The sequence below is a fragment of the Mandrillus leucophaeus genome, unplaced genomic scaffold (genome assembly GCF_000951045.1).
Source record: "Mandrillus leucophaeus isolate KB7577 unplaced genomic scaffold, Mleu.le_1.0 Scaffold71, whole genome shotgun sequence".
Lineage (NCBI taxonomy): Eukaryota > Metazoa > Chordata > Mammalia > Primates > Cercopithecidae > Mandrillus > Mandrillus leucophaeus.
In genome coordinates, this window is record NW_012107697.1 from 2007276 (window position 1) to 2025441 (window position 18166).

General features: G+C 51.0%; 4 protein-coding genes across 11 annotated transcripts in view; 2 read left to right on the plus strand and 2 right to left on the minus strand.

Annotated features, from left to right (window-relative positions):
* Window positions 1–1331, plus strand: part of VPS11 (vacuolar protein sorting 11 homolog (S. cerevisiae)) — a 14457-nt gene extending 13126 nt beyond the window's left edge. The window contains exons 15-16 of the mRNA XM_011964918.1: window positions 451–673; window positions 818–1331. Coding sequence (XP_011820308.1) covers window positions 451–673; window positions 818–982 — 388 coding nt within the window. The 3' untranslated portion in view covers window positions 983–1331. The remainder of the gene's footprint in view (window positions 1–450; window positions 674–817) is intronic.
* A 2545-nt stretch (window positions 1332–3876) lies between these two features.
* HMBS (hydroxymethylbilane synthase) lies at window positions 3877–12288 on the plus strand. 6 transcript variants are annotated; one of them, XM_011964921.1, is made up of 14 exons: window positions 3877–4064; window positions 7049–7102; window positions 7418–7490; window positions 7865–7914; window positions 8001–8056; window positions 8455–8532; window positions 8745–8822; window positions 8945–9020; window positions 10147–10260; window positions 10862–10900; window positions 11141–11260; window positions 11495–11548; window positions 11672–11758; window positions 11849–12288. In XM_011964921.1, exons 1-14 carry the CDS (start codon window positions 4032–4034, stop codon window positions 12020–12022), a joined length of 1086 nt encoding a protein of 361 aa, XP_011820311.1. In that variant the 5' UTR covers window positions 3877–4031; the 3' UTR covers window positions 12023–12288. The 6 variants fall into 6 exon arrangements, with proteins under 6 accessions (XP_011820311.1, XP_011820313.1, XP_011820315.1 ...); XM_011964924.1 differs by lacking the exon at window positions 3877–4064 and adding an exon at window positions 6766–6874; XM_011964923.1 differs by lacking the exon at window positions 11141–11260 and having other exon boundaries at window positions 3877–4154.
* Window positions 12289–12612: 324 nt separating this feature from the next.
* Window positions 12613–14200, minus strand: LOC105528241 (histone H2AX). Of its 2 annotated transcripts, none has more exons than XM_011964926.1 (2): window positions 13566–14200; window positions 12613–13535 (listed from the first exon to the last, which is right to left on the minus strand). In XM_011964926.1, exon 1 carries the CDS (start codon window positions 14129–14131, stop codon window positions 13700–13702), a length of 432 nt encoding a protein of 143 aa, XP_011820316.1. In that variant the 5' UTR covers window positions 14132–14200; the 3' UTR covers window positions 12613–13535; window positions 13566–13699. The 2 variants fall into 2 exon arrangements, with proteins under 2 accessions (XP_011820316.1, XP_011820317.1); XM_011964927.1 differs by having other exon boundaries at window positions 12624–12993; window positions 13192–14200.
* Window positions 14201–15240: 1040 nt separating this feature from the next.
* DPAGT1 (dolichyl-phosphate (UDP-N-acetylglucosamine) N-acetylglucosaminephosphotransferase 1 (GlcNAc-1-P transferase)) overlaps window positions 15241–18166 on the minus strand; it is a 6280-nt gene continuing 3354 nt past the window's right edge. Inside the window, exons 5-9 of one of the 2 annotated variants that reach the window (XM_011964929.1) lie at window positions 17149–17233; window positions 16594–16782; window positions 16196–16283; window positions 15874–16029; window positions 15241–15795 (exon numbers count right to left, since the gene is read on the minus strand). In XM_011964929.1, the coding sequence (XP_011820319.1) occupies window positions 15730–15795; window positions 15874–16029; window positions 16196–16283; window positions 16594–16782; window positions 17149–17233 (584 nt within the window). In that variant the 3' untranslated portion in view covers window positions 15241–15729. Of the gene's footprint in view, window positions 16030–16195; window positions 16284–16593; window positions 16783–17148; window positions 17234–18166 lie in introns of both variants that reach the window. The other variant, XM_011964930.1, reaches the window with a different exon arrangement.

Sequence of the window (18166 nt, forward strand, 5' to 3'; positions counted from 1 at the left end):
GGGAGGCTGAGGCAGGAGAATGGCGTGAACCCGGGAGGTGGAGCTTGCAGTGAGCTGAGATCCGGCCACTGCACTCCAGCCTGGGCGACAGAGCAAGACTCCGTCTGAAAAAAAAAAAAAAAGAGAGAGAAGGTGGCCAGGAAAGGCCTCACTGAAAGGGTCACATCTGACTACAGACCTGAAAGTTAATTTAGTGGCAGTTGTGAAAATGGAGAGAGAGGAAATGATCCCCAGGCTGAGTTGGCCTTGTTGGGAGCATGCTAAGACTCACTACAGGTCCAGGGCTGTTATAATCATTTGACTCCCCTAAGGCGGTAAGAAGAGCAGGGCAGCCTTCAGGGGCCTTACCAGGGACCTTGCCCTGCCCACTTCAGCTGCCTTCTTTCTTATCCTTGATTCCTGGCCTTGCCCTCACTTTTGCCACTCACTTCTGGTCTTTCTTCCCTGTAGTCCTAAGATTTTCCAAAAGACCAAGTGCAGCATCTGTAACAGTGCCTTGGAGTTGCCCTCAGTCCACTTCCTGTGTGGCCACTCCTTCCACCAACATTGCTTTGAGAGTTACTCGGAAAGTGATGCTGACTGTCCCACCTGCCTCCCTGAAAACCGGAAGGTCATGGATATGATCCGGGCCCAGGAACAGAAACGAGATCTCCATGATCAATTCCAGCATCAGGTGGGGATGAGTGGGCTAGATGGGCCAGGGGATTCCCACTAGTGTCACAGAGTCACTGGAGGGCTTGTTTCCTTATCTCCTCCTCATTTGAGAAACAGGCACTTTGATTCTGATTGGTACTCCTTCCCTCCTCTTCTCCTGCAGCTCAAGTGCTCCAATGACAGCTTTTCTGTGATTGCTGACTACTTTGGCAGAGGTGTTTTCAACAAATTGACTCTGCTGACTGACCCTCCCACAGCCAGACTGACCTCCAGCCTGGAGGCTGGGCTGCAGCGCGACCTGCTCATGCACTCCAGGAGGGGCACTTAAGCAGCCTGGAGGAAGATGTGGGCAACAGTGGAGGACCGAGAGGACAGACACAGTGGGACCTGAGCGGGCGTTACACAGAAGGCTGGCTGACATGCCCAGGGCTCCACTCTCATCTAATGTCACAGCCCTCAGAACTAAAGCAGACTTTCTTTCCCTGCCTTCTTATTTAGCCAGCCTGCCATCCCTCCTCTTCACTAGCAGTGTAGATCATTCCAGATCAGTGGGGGAGGGCACCTCAGCAACCTCTGAGTGTGGACAATAGCTGCTTTATTCTCTATCCAAGAGCACCAGGCTGTGCTTGGGTCCTTGCTCGCAGAGTCTGTAAATAAAAGAATATAATGATTTGGGAGCTTAAGGATTTTTTTCTGGGGACTTCCTGGTGATTCTTAACTGCATGATGGACTTCCTTCCCTCTGCTCTCCTGGCATTCCACTTCCCTCCTATGGTGTTCTTGGAGACCATGTTGGCTCAGTCTCGTTCCGGTAATGGGTGGGGCCTGTGGCATTGGGTACAGTTCAATTTACTGAAGAACCTCTGCAAAAGACCTAATGACTGAGCTCCAGGAGCAGCCTGGACCAAAACACACAAAACAACTCTTGCTGTTTCCTCTTGCTGGTAATTTGGGCAAAATACTCAAGCAGGAGGCAGACTCTGGTAGGGAGCTTTGGGCTTAACCTACCTTAATAATGGGTAGGTTGGCATCTTGCTGTACTTACTACCAGATGATAAACAGGAGAAAAGGTCCTTTCTGGAAACACCTTTCCCTCTTTGAAATTGTCAGCTAAAGTTTATGTTGCTAGGTGTCCCTGTGTAATTTGGGTGGCACTGCCTGTGTGAAAATTGCTCCTATGTTGTTTTTTCTCCACAACCTCACCTAATTTCATCTCCTATGTTGTTTAATTGGAGGAAGTACGTTTGACATTGTGGTTTAGGTAGTATTTAGGATTGCCATGGGCTGGGCGCGGTGGTTCATGCCTGTAATCCCAACACTTTGCGGGACTGAGGTGAGAGGATCACTTGAGTCCAGGAGTTCAAGACCAACCCCCCAGGCAACATAGTGAGACCCCGTCTGTGCAAGAAATAAAAATAAACTAGCCCAGCCTGGTGGCGCTTGCCTGTGGTCCCAGCTACTCAGGAGGCTGAGGTGGGAGGATTGCTTGAGCCCAGGAAGTTGAGGCTGCAGTGAGCCTTGATCACACCACTGCACTCCAGCCTAGGTGACAGAGACCCTGTCTCAAAAAGTAAAAAAGAAAAAAACAGTGGCAGTATTGTAGCTGCTATGAGTAGACTTTGGATCCACTGACCTGGGTTCGAATCCTAGTTGTGCTGTTTGACTTAGGGTACATCTTACCTTCTCAACTGGTTTTTTTTTTTTTTTAATTTTTTTTTTTTCCCAGTGGGCTTTTGGGGAACAGGTGGTATTTGGTTATGTGAACAAGTTCTTTAGTAGTAGTTTCTGAGATTTGGTGCCGATCACCCAAGCAGTGTACACTGTACCCAATGTGTAGTCTCTTATCCCTCACCCTACTCCCACTCTTTCCCCATCAATCTGTTTCTTCATCTGTGCATTAGGGATTATAACACCTACCCTATATGGCTGTTATGAAAGCCTAACAAGCAAATAGGTGTCCAGTTCTTTGTACAGTGCTAAGCACATGGTGCGGTGGCTCATGCTTGTATTCCCAGCACTCTGGGAGGCTGAAGTGGGCGGATCACCTGAGGTCAGGAGTTTGAGACCAGCCTGACCAACATGGTAAAACCCCATCTCTACTAAAAACACAAAAACTAGCTGACTGTGGTGGCGGGTGCCTGTAATCCTAGCTACTCAGGAGGCTGAGGCAGGAGAATTGCTTGAACCCAGGAGGCGGAGGTTGCGGTGAGCCGAGATTGCACCATTGCACTCCACCCTGGGCAACAAGAGTGAAACTCCATCTCAAAAAAAAAAATTTAAAAAAACAAAAAAGGGGGGTCTCACTCTGCCATCCAGGCGACAGTGCAGTGGCACCACCATAGCTCACAGCTGCCTCGACTTCCTGGGCTCAAGCGATCCTCACACCTCAGCCTCCTGAGTAGCTGGGTCTACAGGCATGTGCCACCACACTGGCTATTTTCGTATTTTTTGTAGAGATGAGGTTTTCACCATGTTGCCCAGGGTGGTCTCAAACTCCTGGGCTCAAGCAGTCTTCCTGCCTTGGCTTCCTAAAGTGCTGGGAATATAGGTGTGAGCCACTGCACCCAGCTGGGTGATTATTAATCATGATTGTTCATTATGTTCATGGGAAAGCACTTTTCCTAATAAGCTCTTTTCTCACTACAAGTATGTAGCGTTTGTGCTCCCACTTCAGTTACTTGTCTTTAGGCATGACCTTTAATCTCTCTGAACCAGTTTCCTCATCTTAAGAATTGAAATGCTGGCTGGGCCAGTGGCTCACGCGCCTGTAATCCCAGCGTTTTAGGAGGCCAAGGTGAGATAATTGCTTGAGTCCAGGAGTTAGAGACCAGCCTGGGCAACACAGTGAGACCACCTCCCTGCTGTCTCTACAAAAAATCTAGAAATTAGCCGGACGTGGTGCTGTGCACCTGTAGTCCCAGCTACTTGGGAGGCTGAGGTGGGGGGATCGCTGAAGCCGGGAGGTCAAAGCTGCAGTGACCCGTGGTCATCCACTGCACTCTAGTCTGGGGACACAGTGAGACCCTGTATCAAAAAGAAAAATGCTGCCTACTTCAGGGATGTAGCAAAGCTAAGTTTGAACAGAGCAAAGGAAGCGCCATAGAAGCTGCACTACTTGCTCATGCCACAGCTGGGGAATGGAGAGGTCGAATGAGGAGGTCCACTCTGTCGCAATGTTCCAATTCCCGCCCAGAGGAAGGGACCTCCCCTTCGAGGGAGGGCGCCGGAAGTGACGTGGCCCTGCGGAGACCAGGAGTCAGACTGTACGACAAGCTCGGGCCCCACGTGTCCCCGGTACTCGCCGGCCGGAGCCCCCGGCTTCCCGGGGCTGGGGGACCTTAGCGGCACCCAAACACAGCCTACTTCCTAAGCGGAGCCATGTCTGGTAACGGCAATGCGGCTGCAACGGCGGTGAGTGCTGAGCCGGTGACCAGCACACTTTGGGCTTCTGGACGAGCCGTGCAGCAATTGGCCCCAGGTTGCCATCCTCAGTCGCTATTGGTCAGAACGGCTTTTTTTTTTTTTTTTTTGGTCCGAATAGTTTTTAAAGGGCCAGTAGTTCTGTTGCCCTCCGGAAGGAATGGGGAAATCAAGAGAGCGGTGGTGCTGGGTTAAGAGTGGAAGGATTGTCTGGAACAGAACCCCCGTCCCTGCGGGCATCTGGGTGGGATTCCCATCAGGCCTGGGATGCACGGCTCTAGATTTAGTGACCCAGACCGCGAACGTTCGTCTACTCAGACTTGGTCCTTTCATTCGAGGCTGGGCCGAGGCGGATGCAGATGCGGCCCCTTTGGGAAGACACGTTCCAATTTTGATTCAGAGGAGAGAGCATAAGCCAAGCCTCCGAACTGCACACAAACGTCTTAGAAGTGCGCCTTATTTTTGTATTACAGTGGTCTCCCAGCCACAACCAACTCTCCAAGTCCTCAGCTGAGACACACCTACTGAATTACTACCGTGGGTGGGAGGCCGCTGTGGGCCTTCCCATTACAAGCCTGCTTGCTGAGCCCTGGGCTTGTGCACAAACTGCAGAGTTGGTGGAGGCCACTGTCAGGCTGAGATAAGAAAGAGATGGGGAGCTGCTAATCTCCCCCTGTCCAGCCAGTTGGTGAGGGCTGGGATCTTTGCTCCTGCAGTCATTCCGGAGCCCTGGACTAGGAGTAGGAAGATCTGAATTGTAGCCCCAACTCTTTCTCGGTTATTATCTCTGTGACCCTGGGCAAGTCACCTCATGCCTTGGTGCCACCCGTTGCTTCTGTAACATGGTCCCAAAGGTGCCTGTCTTGTCTACCTGATAGGATTGTTGAGAGGACAACAATATGCAGAAGCAATAGCTTCAACATAGAAGTGCTCAATGTTTTATTTTTTAATGAAACGGTTTGACTTGAATATGCTGTGCACATTCAAGGAACTTAAGGAATTGTTTGAACCTAGTAGTTCTGGGACCTTAGAGTCCTTTCTGTGGGCTCCCTGTGGCCCAGAATTTTGGTGGCCACGTTTAGTATTTCAAGCCTAGCCTAATTTGCAAAGGGTCTCCCAGGGTTAATTTACTGGCGTGATCACACGGAGTAGACCAGAGTCTGAGGGCAGCAAACTGTCACCTGCTCCCACAATAGAGACCCCAGATGTTTGGGTGCAAAAGAACTCCATAGCACCCCGGCCAACATGGTGAAACCCCGTCTCTACTAAAAATATAAAAATTAGGCCGGGCACAGTGGCTCATGCCTGTAATCCTAGCACTTTGGGAGGCCAAGGCAGGTGGATTGCCTGAGCTCAGGAGTTCGAGACTAGCCTAGGGAACATGGTGAAACCCCGTTTCTACTAAAAATACAAAAAATTAGCTGGTGTGGCAGCATGCACCTGTAATCCCAGCTACTTGGGAGGCTGAGACAGGAGAATCGCTTGAACCTGGGAGGTGGAGGTTGCAGTGAGCTGAGAATGTGCCACTGCACTCCAGCCTAGGCGACAGAGGGAGACTCTGTCTGAAAGAAAAGAAAAGAAAAAAAAGGAACTCCATAGGATGAACATCCCATATCAGGGAATGTCGACTGTTGACAGTATCAGTATCTACAGTGGCTACTGTCTGATGTAGAAAGAAATGGGATCAGGCCGGATGTGGTGGCTCAGACCTGTAATCCCAGCGCTTTGGGAGGCTGGGACAGGAGGATCACAAGGTCAGGAGTTCGAGACCAGCCTGGCCAACATAGTGAAACCCCATCCCTACTAAAAATGCAAGAACTAGCTGGGCATGGTGGTGCATGCCTTTAGCTTGAACCCGGGGGGTAGAGGTTGCAGTGAGCCTAGATCATGCCACTGCACTCCAGCCTGGGCAAAAGAGTAAGACTCCATCTCAAAAAAAAAAAAAAAAATTTTTAAAAAAGAGAGAGAAATGGGACGTCTGTCTTAGACTGAAGAATTCAGTTCTACCTGCTTGGCAGTGAATACTTTTGTCCAAGGTACTCTGGCAGGAGGAAGAGGCGTGTCCTCTTGAGTTCTTGACTTGGGCTCTGCCCTCCCAATATTTCCTTATTGGCGAAACTGGAGACAACACTCTAGGTGAACGAACTTTAGGCAGTGCAGCCTCCCAGTCTTATGGAACATCTGAGGCAGAAGAAACCTGAGTCCAACCTCTTCATTTTATAGATGAACAAACAGATCCTCATGGGACAATGTACCCAAGGTCACCCAGCCAAGAGGCTGAGCAGGACTGTACATCAGATCTGTTGACCTCAGTCCTTAATGCATGCAGTCCAGCCAGATTAAGTGACTGTTAATACTGTCAGCTTTCCCCACTGTGGCATCTTCATCCTCTTGAGTTCTTTTGCAGCCAGACATCTGGGCCTCTTGCCGGAGAAGGTGGCAGCTTGCTGCTCTTAGACTCTAGTCTACTCCATGTGGCATCTGGATGGCACTGAAATTTTCTCAAGTGCCTCGTCTGTTGTAGATAGGGAATCTATTCTCCAGTGACTCAGCACAGGTTCCCCAGTGTGGTCCTGGCTGCCCCGCCCCTGCCAGCTGCAGGCCCCACCCTTCCTGTGGCCAGGCTGATGGGCCTTATCTCTTTATCCACCTGGCTGTGCACAGCACTCCTACTGACAACTTCCTTGGCCAAGGTGGGCTTCAGGGCTCAGTGTCCTGGTTACTGCAGTGGCAGCAACAGCAGGTCCTACTGTTGCCTCCCTCTAGTGTCTGCTTCTCTGGATCCCTGAGGAGGGCAGAAGGTACTGAGGAAGGTGAAAGGGACCAGCCCAAGTATTTCCCCACTCTGAGCCCCAGCTAGCCACAGGCCAGGTTCTGAAGTTCCTTTCTTCCAAGCCAGTGATTCTGGTTCTTGGACAAGGTATTGAGGAACACAAGGAACAGAGGGGACTGTGACCTGGGGACTTTTTCTGCAGGAAGAAAACAGCCCAAAGATGAGAGTGATTCGCGTGGGTACCCGCAAGAGCCAGGTGGGTGCAGGAGCCCGGGTGGAAGAGGTTTGTCAGAACAGTTGTGATGTTCACAGCATCACAAATTGGGGGACTCAGGGTTAATCCCTAGTATGGAGGAGATGGGGTGGCTGGGCGTTACGTTCCCTGGGGAATGGCAGATTACATTCTATGGCAAGATCGTCCCTAGGCTGGGAAAATTGTTGGAGTACAGAGGGCTCCCAAGCCCCTTCTCATTCTCACATGGAAATTCCAGTCCCTTCAGGATCTGCCTAACCTATGAGAGTCTGAGCAGTGGCTGGGAAGGGCAGGACTAATCCAAATCTCTACCCGCAGCTTGCTCGCATACAGACGGACAGTGTGGTGGCAACACTGAAAGCCTTGTACCCTGGCCTGCAGTTTGAAATCAGTGAGTTTTCTGGAAAGGAGTGGAAGCTAATGGGAAGCCTGGTACCCCGAGAGGGGAGAACACAGCATTTCTGGCTTTGCCTTTAGCTAAAGCCTGTCTCGCTGCCCCAAGAATCCCTCTGGGCTGCTCCCAGTTCCGAAGGTGCTTTCCTCTGAATACCTCCAGCTCTGACTACCTGGGTTAGCCTGGCATTTAACGTCTTAAGCTTTGGGTCTTTTTAGGAGTGTTTCTGGTCTTCCTGCTCGATCGTAGGTACTCAGAGGGCAGGGACCAGGGATTATGTGCCTCTGTCCTCATCATGAATCGTAGCACAGTGCTGGGCTCAGTAAATGCTGATCAATAATGAGCGCCTGATTGATTGACTCTCTCCTCAGTTGCTATGTCCACCACAGGAGACAAGATTCTTGATACTGCACTCTCTAAGGTAACAACATCTTCCTCCCCAGTTCTTGTCCCCGCTCTTCTTTCTTTCCCTGAAGGGATTCACTCAGGCTCTTTCTTGTCCGGCAGATTGGAGAGAAGAGCCTGTTTACCAAGGAGCTTGAACATGCGCTGGAGAAGAATGAGTAAGTAAAGATAGGAGAGTGTGGTGCCCTCCCAGTCTCTTGCTGGGAACTTAGTATGCTAGGTCTCTTGCTGGGACCCCGGGTGTCAGGTAGGCTGCTGGGCTTAAACCCTCAGAGAGGCTGAAGGCGGCGCATAGGTGGGTTTTTTCAGGCTTCAGAAAAGGAGAGAGTCTGGTTCTGAGCCAGCTGGCTGCCTGGACTGCAAGAATGGCTGGGGGAGGGAGGGTAGGAGGGAGAGCGAGAGGAGGGCAGGTTTCATGCTCCTGAGATTTTGGGAAGGCATGCTTCCTGAACTGCCCTAGGCTCCACCACTGAAGTGGAGGCAGGGGTGGGTGGAGAAGGGGTGAAGGCTGGCTGCTCATTCCCTTTCTCTTCACCCCCATCTCCCATCTCTGTAGAGTGGACCTGGTTGTTCACTCCTTGAAGGACCTGCCCACAGTGCTTCCTCCTGGCTTCACCATCGGAGCCATCTGCAAGTAAGAGTTTTGCAAGTAAGGGGCTTGGGCAGGGGTAGGCATCAGGTGAAACTTTGCCTTTCCCTTTGGGATCTGACCCTCTGCTCCAGGGTTATCTCCTCTGCCCTGAGGAGTGTTGACTGGTGGCAGAAAACTCAGGAAATACCAGTGAGTTGGTGGTGATCTGAACTTAAATTTCTTCCTTCATTCTATGCCCTTCCCTCCTCCTCCAGGCGGGAAAACCCCCATGATGCTGTTGTCTTTCACCCAAAATTTGTTGGGAAGACCCTAGAAACCTTGCCAGAGAAGAGGTAAGTGGGGCCTGAATAGGCAGCTTGGTGGGATGTGCCCAGAAGATGCAGGGATGGGAGGAGGAGGAAAGGAACAGTGACCGCCTAGAGTTAAAATCTCATTGTAACCTCTCTCTGGGCAGTGTGGTGGGAACCAGCTCCCTGCGGAGAGCGGCCCAGCTGCAGAGAAAGTTCTCACACCTGGAGTTCAGGAGTATTGTATCCTTTTAAAAGAGTGACAGGGGAGCAGCCAAGGAAAAAGGCAAGGTCTAGAGGGCTCTGGGAGTCCTGAGAGTGGAAGGGGCTTCCAGCAAGCAGCCCGTGGGGTTAGTGGCCTGTCTGTCCTTCCATCCACTCATCCGTCCACTCATTTATAGTCTAGTGTTTTCTTAGTCCCAGACAAGTGTTTGGAGTGCAAGGCATTGGGGATAATGGTGAGCAAGATAAACATTCCCCTGCATATGTAGAGTTTACTTTTTACTTAGGGATAATGCAGTTATACTGAACAGTGACTGCTTCTGGAGGGATAGGGAGTACTTCCTTATTTTTTATTTTTATTTTTTGAGACAGGGGTCTCACTCTGTTGCCCAGGCTGGAGTGCAGTGGCGCAATCTAGGCTCACTGCAACCTCTGCCTCCTGAGTTCAAGCAATCCTTCTACCTCAGCCTCCCAAGTAGTGAGGATTACAGGTGCCTGCCACCACACCCGGCTAATTTTTGTATTTTTAGTAGAGATGGGGTTTCACCATGTTGGTCAGGCTGGTCTCAAACTCCTGACCTCAGGTGATCCACCGGCCTTGGCCTCCCAAAGGGCTGGGATTACAGGCTTGAGCCACCATGCCTGGCCAGTACTTCCATTTTTATATGCTACTATATTGTTTTGACTTTTACAATGAATATGTAGTACATTTCATAAAACTAAATTTAAAAATAGTATGTGCGAAGTGCTCCAATAAGTGAAGTTGGGAATTTTCTGGAAACTTCTAGTTGGAACATCTAAACACAGAAGTCTGGGGGTTCAGGGAAGGTTTGTTAGAGGTCTTGTAACCTTGGCAAGTCATTTAGCCTCCCTATGTCATTTTCCTTATCTGTAAAGTGGGGATAATAATACTACCTTCCTCACAGGGTTGTTGTGAAGATGAAATGATCTCACATATGGAAAGTACTTTTACAGCAGTGTCTGGCATGTAGTAAGTATGATGTAAGTGTTAGCTGTTACCATTAAGCTGAGAGCTGGAAGATGAGTGAAAGTCAGCCAGCTAGAGAAGGAAAGACAGACTGAGGCAGAGGGAATCTCATGAGGCCCCAGATTGCCCGACACTGTGGTCCTTAGCAACTCTCCACAGCGGGGAAACCTCAACACGCGGCTTCGGAAGCTGGACGAGCAGCAGGAGTTCAGTGCCATCATCCTGGCAACAGCTGGCCTGCAGCGCATGGGCTGGCACAACCGGGTGGGGCAGGTAGGGGCTGCCCCTATCCTATCCCCAGTTCATCTGCATCTCCTTTCTGCCTTATAGTCATCCCCAATTTAGGATTTTTAGACTTTATGATTGTGTGAAAGTGATATACGTTCAGTAGAAACTGTACTTAGTACCCATACAGCCATTCTGTTTTTTACTTTCAGTACAGTATTCATTACATGAGATATTTAGCACTTTATTATAAAATAGGCTTGGTGTTAGATGATTTTGTCCAACTATAATAGGTTAATGTTAAGTGTTCTGAGCACATGTAAAGTAGGCTAGGTATATTAAATGCATTTTCAGCTTGTGTTTTCAACTTAGCAATGGGTTTATCAGGATGTAACCCCATTGTAAGTCAAGGACCATCTGTCTTCACTTCTTGACCACCCCACCTCTAACACCACAGGCTGGGAAGATTGTGAATCAGAGGCTAGACTCTAGGCCTTCATGGAGAAAATTTACCAAAAAAAAAAAAAAAAGAGGCCAGACTCGCACTTAGGCCTACCCAGGCTTTCTCGATGATAGGAATCATCTCACTGCCAAGTGTTTTTAGACATCCCTGTGTCCACCCTTTTGACTACCTGTTCTGCCTCCACAGATCCTGCACCCTGATGAATGCATGTATGCTGTGGGCCAGGTATACTTGACCAGGGAAGCCACATGGTGACATATCCCTTCCCTTTGTTCTCAACCAAGAAGCTGGTCTCACAACCTTCTGCATCTGCTACCCCAGAATAGCATTCTCAGGGAGGGGCAGGCCTTGGGATGCTACTGGTCCAAAAGGCCCTGGGGAGCAAGTAGATAGAGATGGTCCTATGCTTTGCGCCATTGGTTGGGGAAAGAGCAGGCCTGATGTCCTAGGCTGTTTTTCCATCAGGGGGCCTTGGGCGTGGAAGTCCGAGCCAAGGACCAGGACATCTTGGATCTGGTGGGTGTGCTGCACGATCCCGAGACCCTGCTTCGCTGCATCGCTGAAAGGGCCTTCCTGAGGCACCTGGTAGGGCCTGTGCTCCACCTGTGGAGGGCTGGGGACTTGGAGAGCTGGGAAAGGTGGTGGGGACGATTTCTCACATGAATGCTCTGTATATAGTGCTAACTCATTCTTGTTGAGTGTTGTGTATGGAGAGGACCAGGTCTGAGCCCACAGTTATCTTTTCAGTGATGTCCTCAGGTCTGTGGTCACAGGATGGTGTTAAGAGCCCTTGGAGCTCACAAGAACTTCTCATTCCAGGAAGGAGGCTGCAGTGTGCCAGTAGCCGTGCATACAGCTATGAAGGATGGGCAAGTAAGTGGGGGGAAATAGGTGGCAAGCCAGGGAAGGGAGGACTGTGGCATTTCTTCCTGTGCATCCCAGGTTTCTAAGCAGTCCGCTCTCAGACTGTGCTGAGGCAACTGTTTTCTTCCCCAGCTGTACCTGACTGGAGGAGTCTGGAGTCTAGATGGCTCAGATAGCATACAAGACACCATGCAGGCTACCATCCATGTCCCTGCCCAGGTACTAAAGCTGGAGGGTGAGGGGGTAATAAACAAGAGTGCATATAATCTCATTTGTTCTCACCAATTCCCACCTCCTTCCCGCATACAGCATGAAGATGGCCCTGAGGATGACCCACAGCTGGTAGGCATCACTGCTCGTAACATTCCACGAGGGCCCCAGTTGGCTGCCCAGAACTTGGGCATCAGCCTGGCCAACTTGTTGCTGAGCAAAGGAGCCAAAAACATCCTGGATGTTGCACGGCAGCTTAACGATGCCCATTAACTGGTCTGTGGGGCACAGATGCCTCGGTTGCTGCTGTCCAGTGCCTACATCCCGGCCCTCAGTGCCCCATTCTCACTGCTGTCTGGGGAGTGATTACCTCAGAAGACTGAACTGCAGGGTTCAAGCCTTCTGGGGATTTGCCTCAGTTTGGGGCCTTGATGACTGCCTTGCCTCCTCCGTATGTGGGGGCTTCATCTCTTTAGAGAAGTCCAAGCCACAGCCTTTGAATGTAACCAACTCTACTAATAAACCAGCTCTGAAGGTGTTTTTGTGTGTGTGTGGGGGGGTTGGTGGGAAGATATGAACAAACACAAAGCCCTTTCATCCTTACCTCGGAGGCTGGGACTTTTGCCCAAAGTTCTCCTGGTACATCCTTTCTGCTTCTGCCTCAATAGTTTTCATTTCACACAGAATAAATTGTCTCGCAGGAACACCAAGAAACAATTTAAAATCTTAAAATTCCTATGGTTTGCTCCTTCTTCGGTTAACAGTAGAGCCTATTTATATTGCATGCCCCTCCCACCCCCACTATCAGGAAAGTATAGAAAGTCACTAATCCTACAACTCTCTTGCAAAATGAAAACAAATGCTCCATTTTTAGAAAAACAATCCTTTAATAAAATTAGTTCATCTAAAACTCCCCAATGCCTAAGGTTCTAGTCTTGGAAGGGTTAGCTGCAAAATTCCAGTTCGGAAGCCAACGGAGGCTCAGTCCAGACAGGGATTAACCGACTTGTGCTGGTATCTAGGTGCTTGGATTGCCGAGTTGAGTTTGCTGGAAGGGAAATGGGGAGGCCCGACCGGCTTGGCTGCCAGTCGGCTTCCGCGAAAACGACTCTTGCTGTCCACATAGCCAGCCGTGAAGCCAAACTGCAGGCCTCTGCCCTCCCCTAAATGTCCTCGTAGGAGGCAGTCACTCGGGAGGAAGATGTGCCTGTTACCAAGTGCTTCGTCCCGGCCCCAGCGCAGACCTATGAATGAAGATGGAGGGAGATCTGATGGGAAAGGCCTGGGTCCCGGCCGCAGAGGGGGCGCCAGACCGAAACCAGCGATCGTGTCTCTCCCACCAAAGCCTCCAGACCAGCGGCCACGTCTGAAAGTCCTGGGCTAAGCACCACGCCGGGGGAGTACCGGACACCCTGGCTGCAGCTGCCGAGGGCCTCACTCACCTTCAGGGCCGCCGGCCTCTCGGCCTGGACTGCCCACCTCGGCCCTGCGTCAGAGCGGAAGGCCAAGTCTTCCAGAAGGTGCTGCGGCCTCCCCGCAGCCCCTCAGCGACTCAGGATGGGGCAGCTGGCTGAGTCACGAGCGCCGAGGCGGGCAGGTGCGGCGCCGCCGGCCTCCCCCCGGCAGGCTCGGGTCCTCCGCGCCACGGTGGTCCCCGAAGAGTGCCCAAGCCGCGTCCAGAGGGCCCGAGCCCTACCGGAGGGCGGCCGGCGGATGGGGCAGGGCTCGAGGCCGACGCGGCAGGCGGTGCAGGCCAGGAGGGGGGCGGGCGGGGACTCGAGGCCGGGCGGCAAAGGCGGGCGATGGGAGGGGAAAGGAGCCGGGAGCCGCGGCCCGCTTGCCCCGCAGTCTGAAGTGGCTCAGCTCTTTCCATGAGGGCGGTGGTGGCCCTTAAAAGGGCCTTTGTGGTGGCATGGGGAGGCCTGGCGGCCGGCCGCGGCGCGGGCCCTCTTAGTACTCCTGGGAGGCCTGGGTGGCCTTCTTGCCGCCCGAGGGCGCCTTCGGCCCCACGGTGGCGCTGGTCTTCTTGGGCAACAGCACGGCCTGGATGTTGGGCAGGACGCCTCCCTGGGCGATCGTCACGCCGCCCAGCAGCTTGTTGAGCTCCTCGTCGTTGCGGATGGCCAGCTGCAGGTGGCGGGGGATGATTCGCGTCTTCTTGTTGTCGCGGGCCGCATTGCCCGCCAGCTCCAGGATCTCAGCGGTGAGGTACTCCAGCACTGCCGCCAGGTACACGGGCGCGCCGGCGCCAACGCGCTCGGCGTAGTGGCCCTTCCGCAGCAGCCGGTGTACACGGCCCACTGGGAACTGGAGGCCGGCGCGCGACGAGCGCGACTTGGCCTTGGCGCGGGCCTTGCCGCCAGTCTTGCCACGGCCCGACATGCTAGCGAGGTAGACCGGTGAAGTACAACGGTTCAGAGACACCCCAACAGAAGCCCGCCGCAGTGTAACCGCTGTCGCGCGCGCGCCGTGAGGCTACCTTTATAAGCCCCCAGGACACACCTCTGCGCCCTCCTGATTGGCTCTTTTCTCCAATACCCGCCTCCGGTTGGTTGCGGTTAACCCTTGGGTGTCGCGCCTCGGCTGAGGGAGCGCGCCCGCTGATTGGTCGAATTTGAAAACCTTTTGCCCGGGGAGAAAAGGCGAGGAGGCGGGGTAGCATGCAGACGGCCAAACACCCGCTGATATAGCCAATCCTTGTAAAGCGCGCGAGATTTAAACACTACAGTCGGAAGGCAGAACCGGAAGACAAAAGGGGTGGAGTCTGAGGCCACCTAGAGAGCGTCTGGGAAATCTGTGCTGGCGTAGGATGTTTAAAGGAAAGGGGTCAATACTATAGCTACCCTTTCCAGGTCCGGTCACTCCACACTCCCTTCTCCTACCTGACAAAGGGCGAATGGAAAAGGGAAGAAATTATAATGACCCCTTAAAGTTTTCTTTTTCTTTCTTTCTTTTCTTTCTTGTTTTTAATAGACCGGGTCTTGCTTGCTGTCACCCAGGCTGGAGTGCAGTGGTGTGATCTCAGCTCACTGCAAGCCTCGGACTCCTGGGCTCAAGGGATCCTTCCTGCTCAACCTCTCGAGTAGATGGTACTACAAATGCTCCACCACAGTGGGCTAATTATTTATTTTTGTAGAGACGGAGTCTCGTTTTGTTGCCCAGGCTGTCTTGAATTCCTGAGCTCAGGCAATCCTCCTGCCTTGGCCTCCTAAAGTGCTGGGATTACAGGCATGAGCCACTGTACCCGGTGTCTTTGAAAGTTTGACCCCATGCCAGGAAACAGGATAACTTCAATTTTGTGGCCCTCCATGCCACCTGAAGTATCAGGATTTAAATGTTTATTCAATATGTTCTGTTTGGTCTCAGTTCTGTTCACTTCTTATTAGATGGGGTCTGGTGGGGCAGAGAGAGAGGCATCCTGTTGGAGAAAGTACCCCCACCTACCCTCCCAATCCACCCAAAAATGCCCATATAGGAAATATACCTACAGGAACAATAAGAAATAGACAACACTTTATTGTCTCCATTGAGAGCATGTGGCCCCCTGCTTACTTCTTACTAATCAGAACACTTAATTTACAATCAAATAACAGGTCACTGTGGAGCCTGTGTCCCTAGCCCTGGCCCAAGTTCTATCCCAAAAACCAGTAGTTCCTTGAGAGTCAGGACTCTGAAATGTGACTGTGGATAACTGCAAAAAAAACTGCTGTATCCCACCCTGTGAGGCTGCAAAGACAGGATGGAGAGGGAGAGTAGCAAGTTGCAGAAAGTCATAAGTAAAATCCAATCAGTAGACAGTAGGGGGCAAGAAACGCCCAGGATGCCAGCGATCACAGGGAAAAGAAAATGCTGAGAACAAAATCTGGAAGAGTATGAAGAGTGAGAGAGGCCTGGGCAAGGAGGCAGTCTGGGACCAGAGAGAGGTCAGCCTGAGTCAGGAATCCTAGAGACTGTGAGGTAAAGGACAATGATCAAGGGACTCAGACATCATAGAAGAGTCGAACGAGCTGATATCGAATGGAGAAGGTGAAGGCACTGCCCAGGATCTGCAAGGAGAAATGGACTGGAGTAAGAATCACGGAGAAAGGGAGACAAGGAGGTATAAACCCAATCCCCATCCTCACCTGCAGCAGCAGCAGGAGCAATGTGAGGTTCCTCTCATGTATGGGCCCAAAGATTTTAAGTAGCAAGTTGATGAGGGTCATGTTGTTACATTCAGTGAATTCACCATCCTCAGTATCACTTTGGTGTATTGTCACCAGCCGGAGGCTCTCTGCCACCTGGAGGGACCAGAGGTGAAGAGAACCTCAGCTAATACCTATGCTTTAGGAATGTGGACCTATTTAATGCTTCCAAGTTCCCCTTGGATCTGATGTAGGCCTAGGTTCCCCATTCCTCAAGGTCAGGATGGCAGCCTAGGGCCTTACCTCCTTGTTACCCTGTTACCTTTAAAATAAAGGTGCCCAAGAAAGAGAGGCTCTTGGTCTTGAACTTGGAATAGCTCATCTCCAGTTTGCCTGTCTTGATATTGAGTCTGCGGGGGGAAGACAGCTTCATGTGACTGGGCCACTATTTGAACCCTCCTCCCTGTGGCTAATCAATAGGAAGAGCATTGAATGTGGAGTCAACCTGAGATCTATTTCTGGCTCTGCTGCTTGCTGTTATCAGAACCACTGTGAGTATCAGATGATGCAAATAAATGCGCTTTGGAAGTTATAAAGGGTTACTCACATGGAAATAGCCCTTCTTTGGGCCCACTCCCTTTGCACAGCAATGTAAAGGCTGGCATTAGATATCCCAAGTGAAAAGGCTATGATGTCCGTTTCAAGCCCCAAAGCGGCTACCTGGGTATGCGGTGGCGAGGGCAGGGGATGATATGCAGGAGCTGAGGCAGTGAGTAGAGGAAGTTGAACACCTGGGGCATGAAGAATAGTAGCATGGTCTTGCTGAAGTGTCCCAAGATGCCCACCACGGCAAAGGTCATGCCAGCAAAGTAACAGAAGGTATCTCCCACAAACACCCGTGATGGGTACCTGTGTGGGGGAGAGGATCCGAGCCAGTGGCAAGAGGCATTACCAATCCTTTCTCTCACATCACACCCTATGGGCACTGGACTAGCCCTGACCCTAGTTCTGACTTAGAGGAGACTCCAGTTGTGCAGCAACTCTGCAGGATCCAAGGCCCTGAATTCATCTATTCCTGGGACCTCCATGCACTCATCCCCAACTACTGTTGGGTAGGGAGAAATTTCAGAATACGACCAACTGAAGACACAGAAAATTCCATGGAGGTATGCACAAGTTTAACCTCTCCACCACAAGGTGGGTTATGATAAGGGCCATCTTTGCCATGTGTTCGGGTCGTTTTCCCCTTTTCTCCTTATCCATAGGCCTACTTACCAGTTGTGGTACAGCAATCCCAAAGTGGTGAAAAAAAAGGGTATCATGAAGTAGAGGGAAAAGACATGATCATCCCGACAATCACCTTTGGAAGCAAGGAAGAAAGAAGGGAAAATTAATACCCACTTCTTCTGCATACCTTGGTCCTATTTTTGTCTAAGTTCTGTTTACAGCTGTATCATCCACCTCACCCAAGTCACTTTCAAGAACTCAATACCCCTTTTATGTCACCCAAGGCAATTCCCAATATTCTACCTCTTTCATGCAGCCTTCCAAACTAGTTACTGTCTTAAATTTGGTTTAGCCCATTCTGATGTCAGTTTGGACACCAACTTTACTTCTTAGCTTTGTGACCTTGATCTTGATCATGACACATTTAACTTCTCTAAATCTGTTTACTCATCTGTAAAACAGGGCTGATTATAACATGTGCCACATAAAACCATTGCAAGATTTAAATACGATCATGTTTAAAAAGTACTTAGCTTTAATAAACATTTGTTGATGTCCATCAGCCAAAGACCACTAGAAACACATCTATAGTTCGAAGCTAGGTTTAATGACTTGTTGTAAAAAGGGAGACTTCAGAAACCACACACCATTGGGAACCACGGAATGTCTCAGTAAGAGAGTGTTAGGAGGGGCTTGCAGTTTTGGGTATTTTGGCAGAGGGTAAAAGAAAGTAAGAGTTTTGCTCTGGATTGGGTGCTGTTAGAAAGCAGGTGTAATTCATGGCCGGGTGCGGTGGCTCACACCTGTAATCCCAGCACTTTGGGAGGCCGAGGTGGGCGGATCACCTGAGGTCTGGAGTTTGAGACCAGCTTGACCAACATGGAGAAATCCCATCTCTACTAAAAATACAAAACTAGCTGGGCGTGATGGCACATGCCTGTAATCCCAGCTACTAGGGAGGCTGAGGCAGGAGAATCGCCTGAACCTGGGAAGTGGAGGTTGCAGTGAGCCGAGATCGCACCATTGCACTCCAGCCTGGGCAAGAGTGAAACTCCGTCTCAAAAAA

Coding starts and splice junctions, on each gene's coding strand:
- LOC105528241 (XM_011964926.1), bottom strand. CDS start 14,131: ATGTCGGGCCGTGGCAAGACTGGCGGCAAGGCCCGCGCCAAGGCCAAG.
- HMBS (XM_011964920.1), top strand. CDS start 4,032: ATGTCTGGTAACGGCAATGCGGCTGCAACGGCG. Junction 7,491..7,864: donor TGGCCTGCAGTTTGAAATCA/GTGAGTTTTCTG, acceptor CTCTCTCCTCAG/TTGCTATGTCCACCACAGGA. Junction 11,549..11,671: donor CAGCTATGAAGGATGGGCAA/GTAAGTGGGGGG, acceptor TTTCTTCCCCAG/CTGTACCTGACTGGAGGAGT.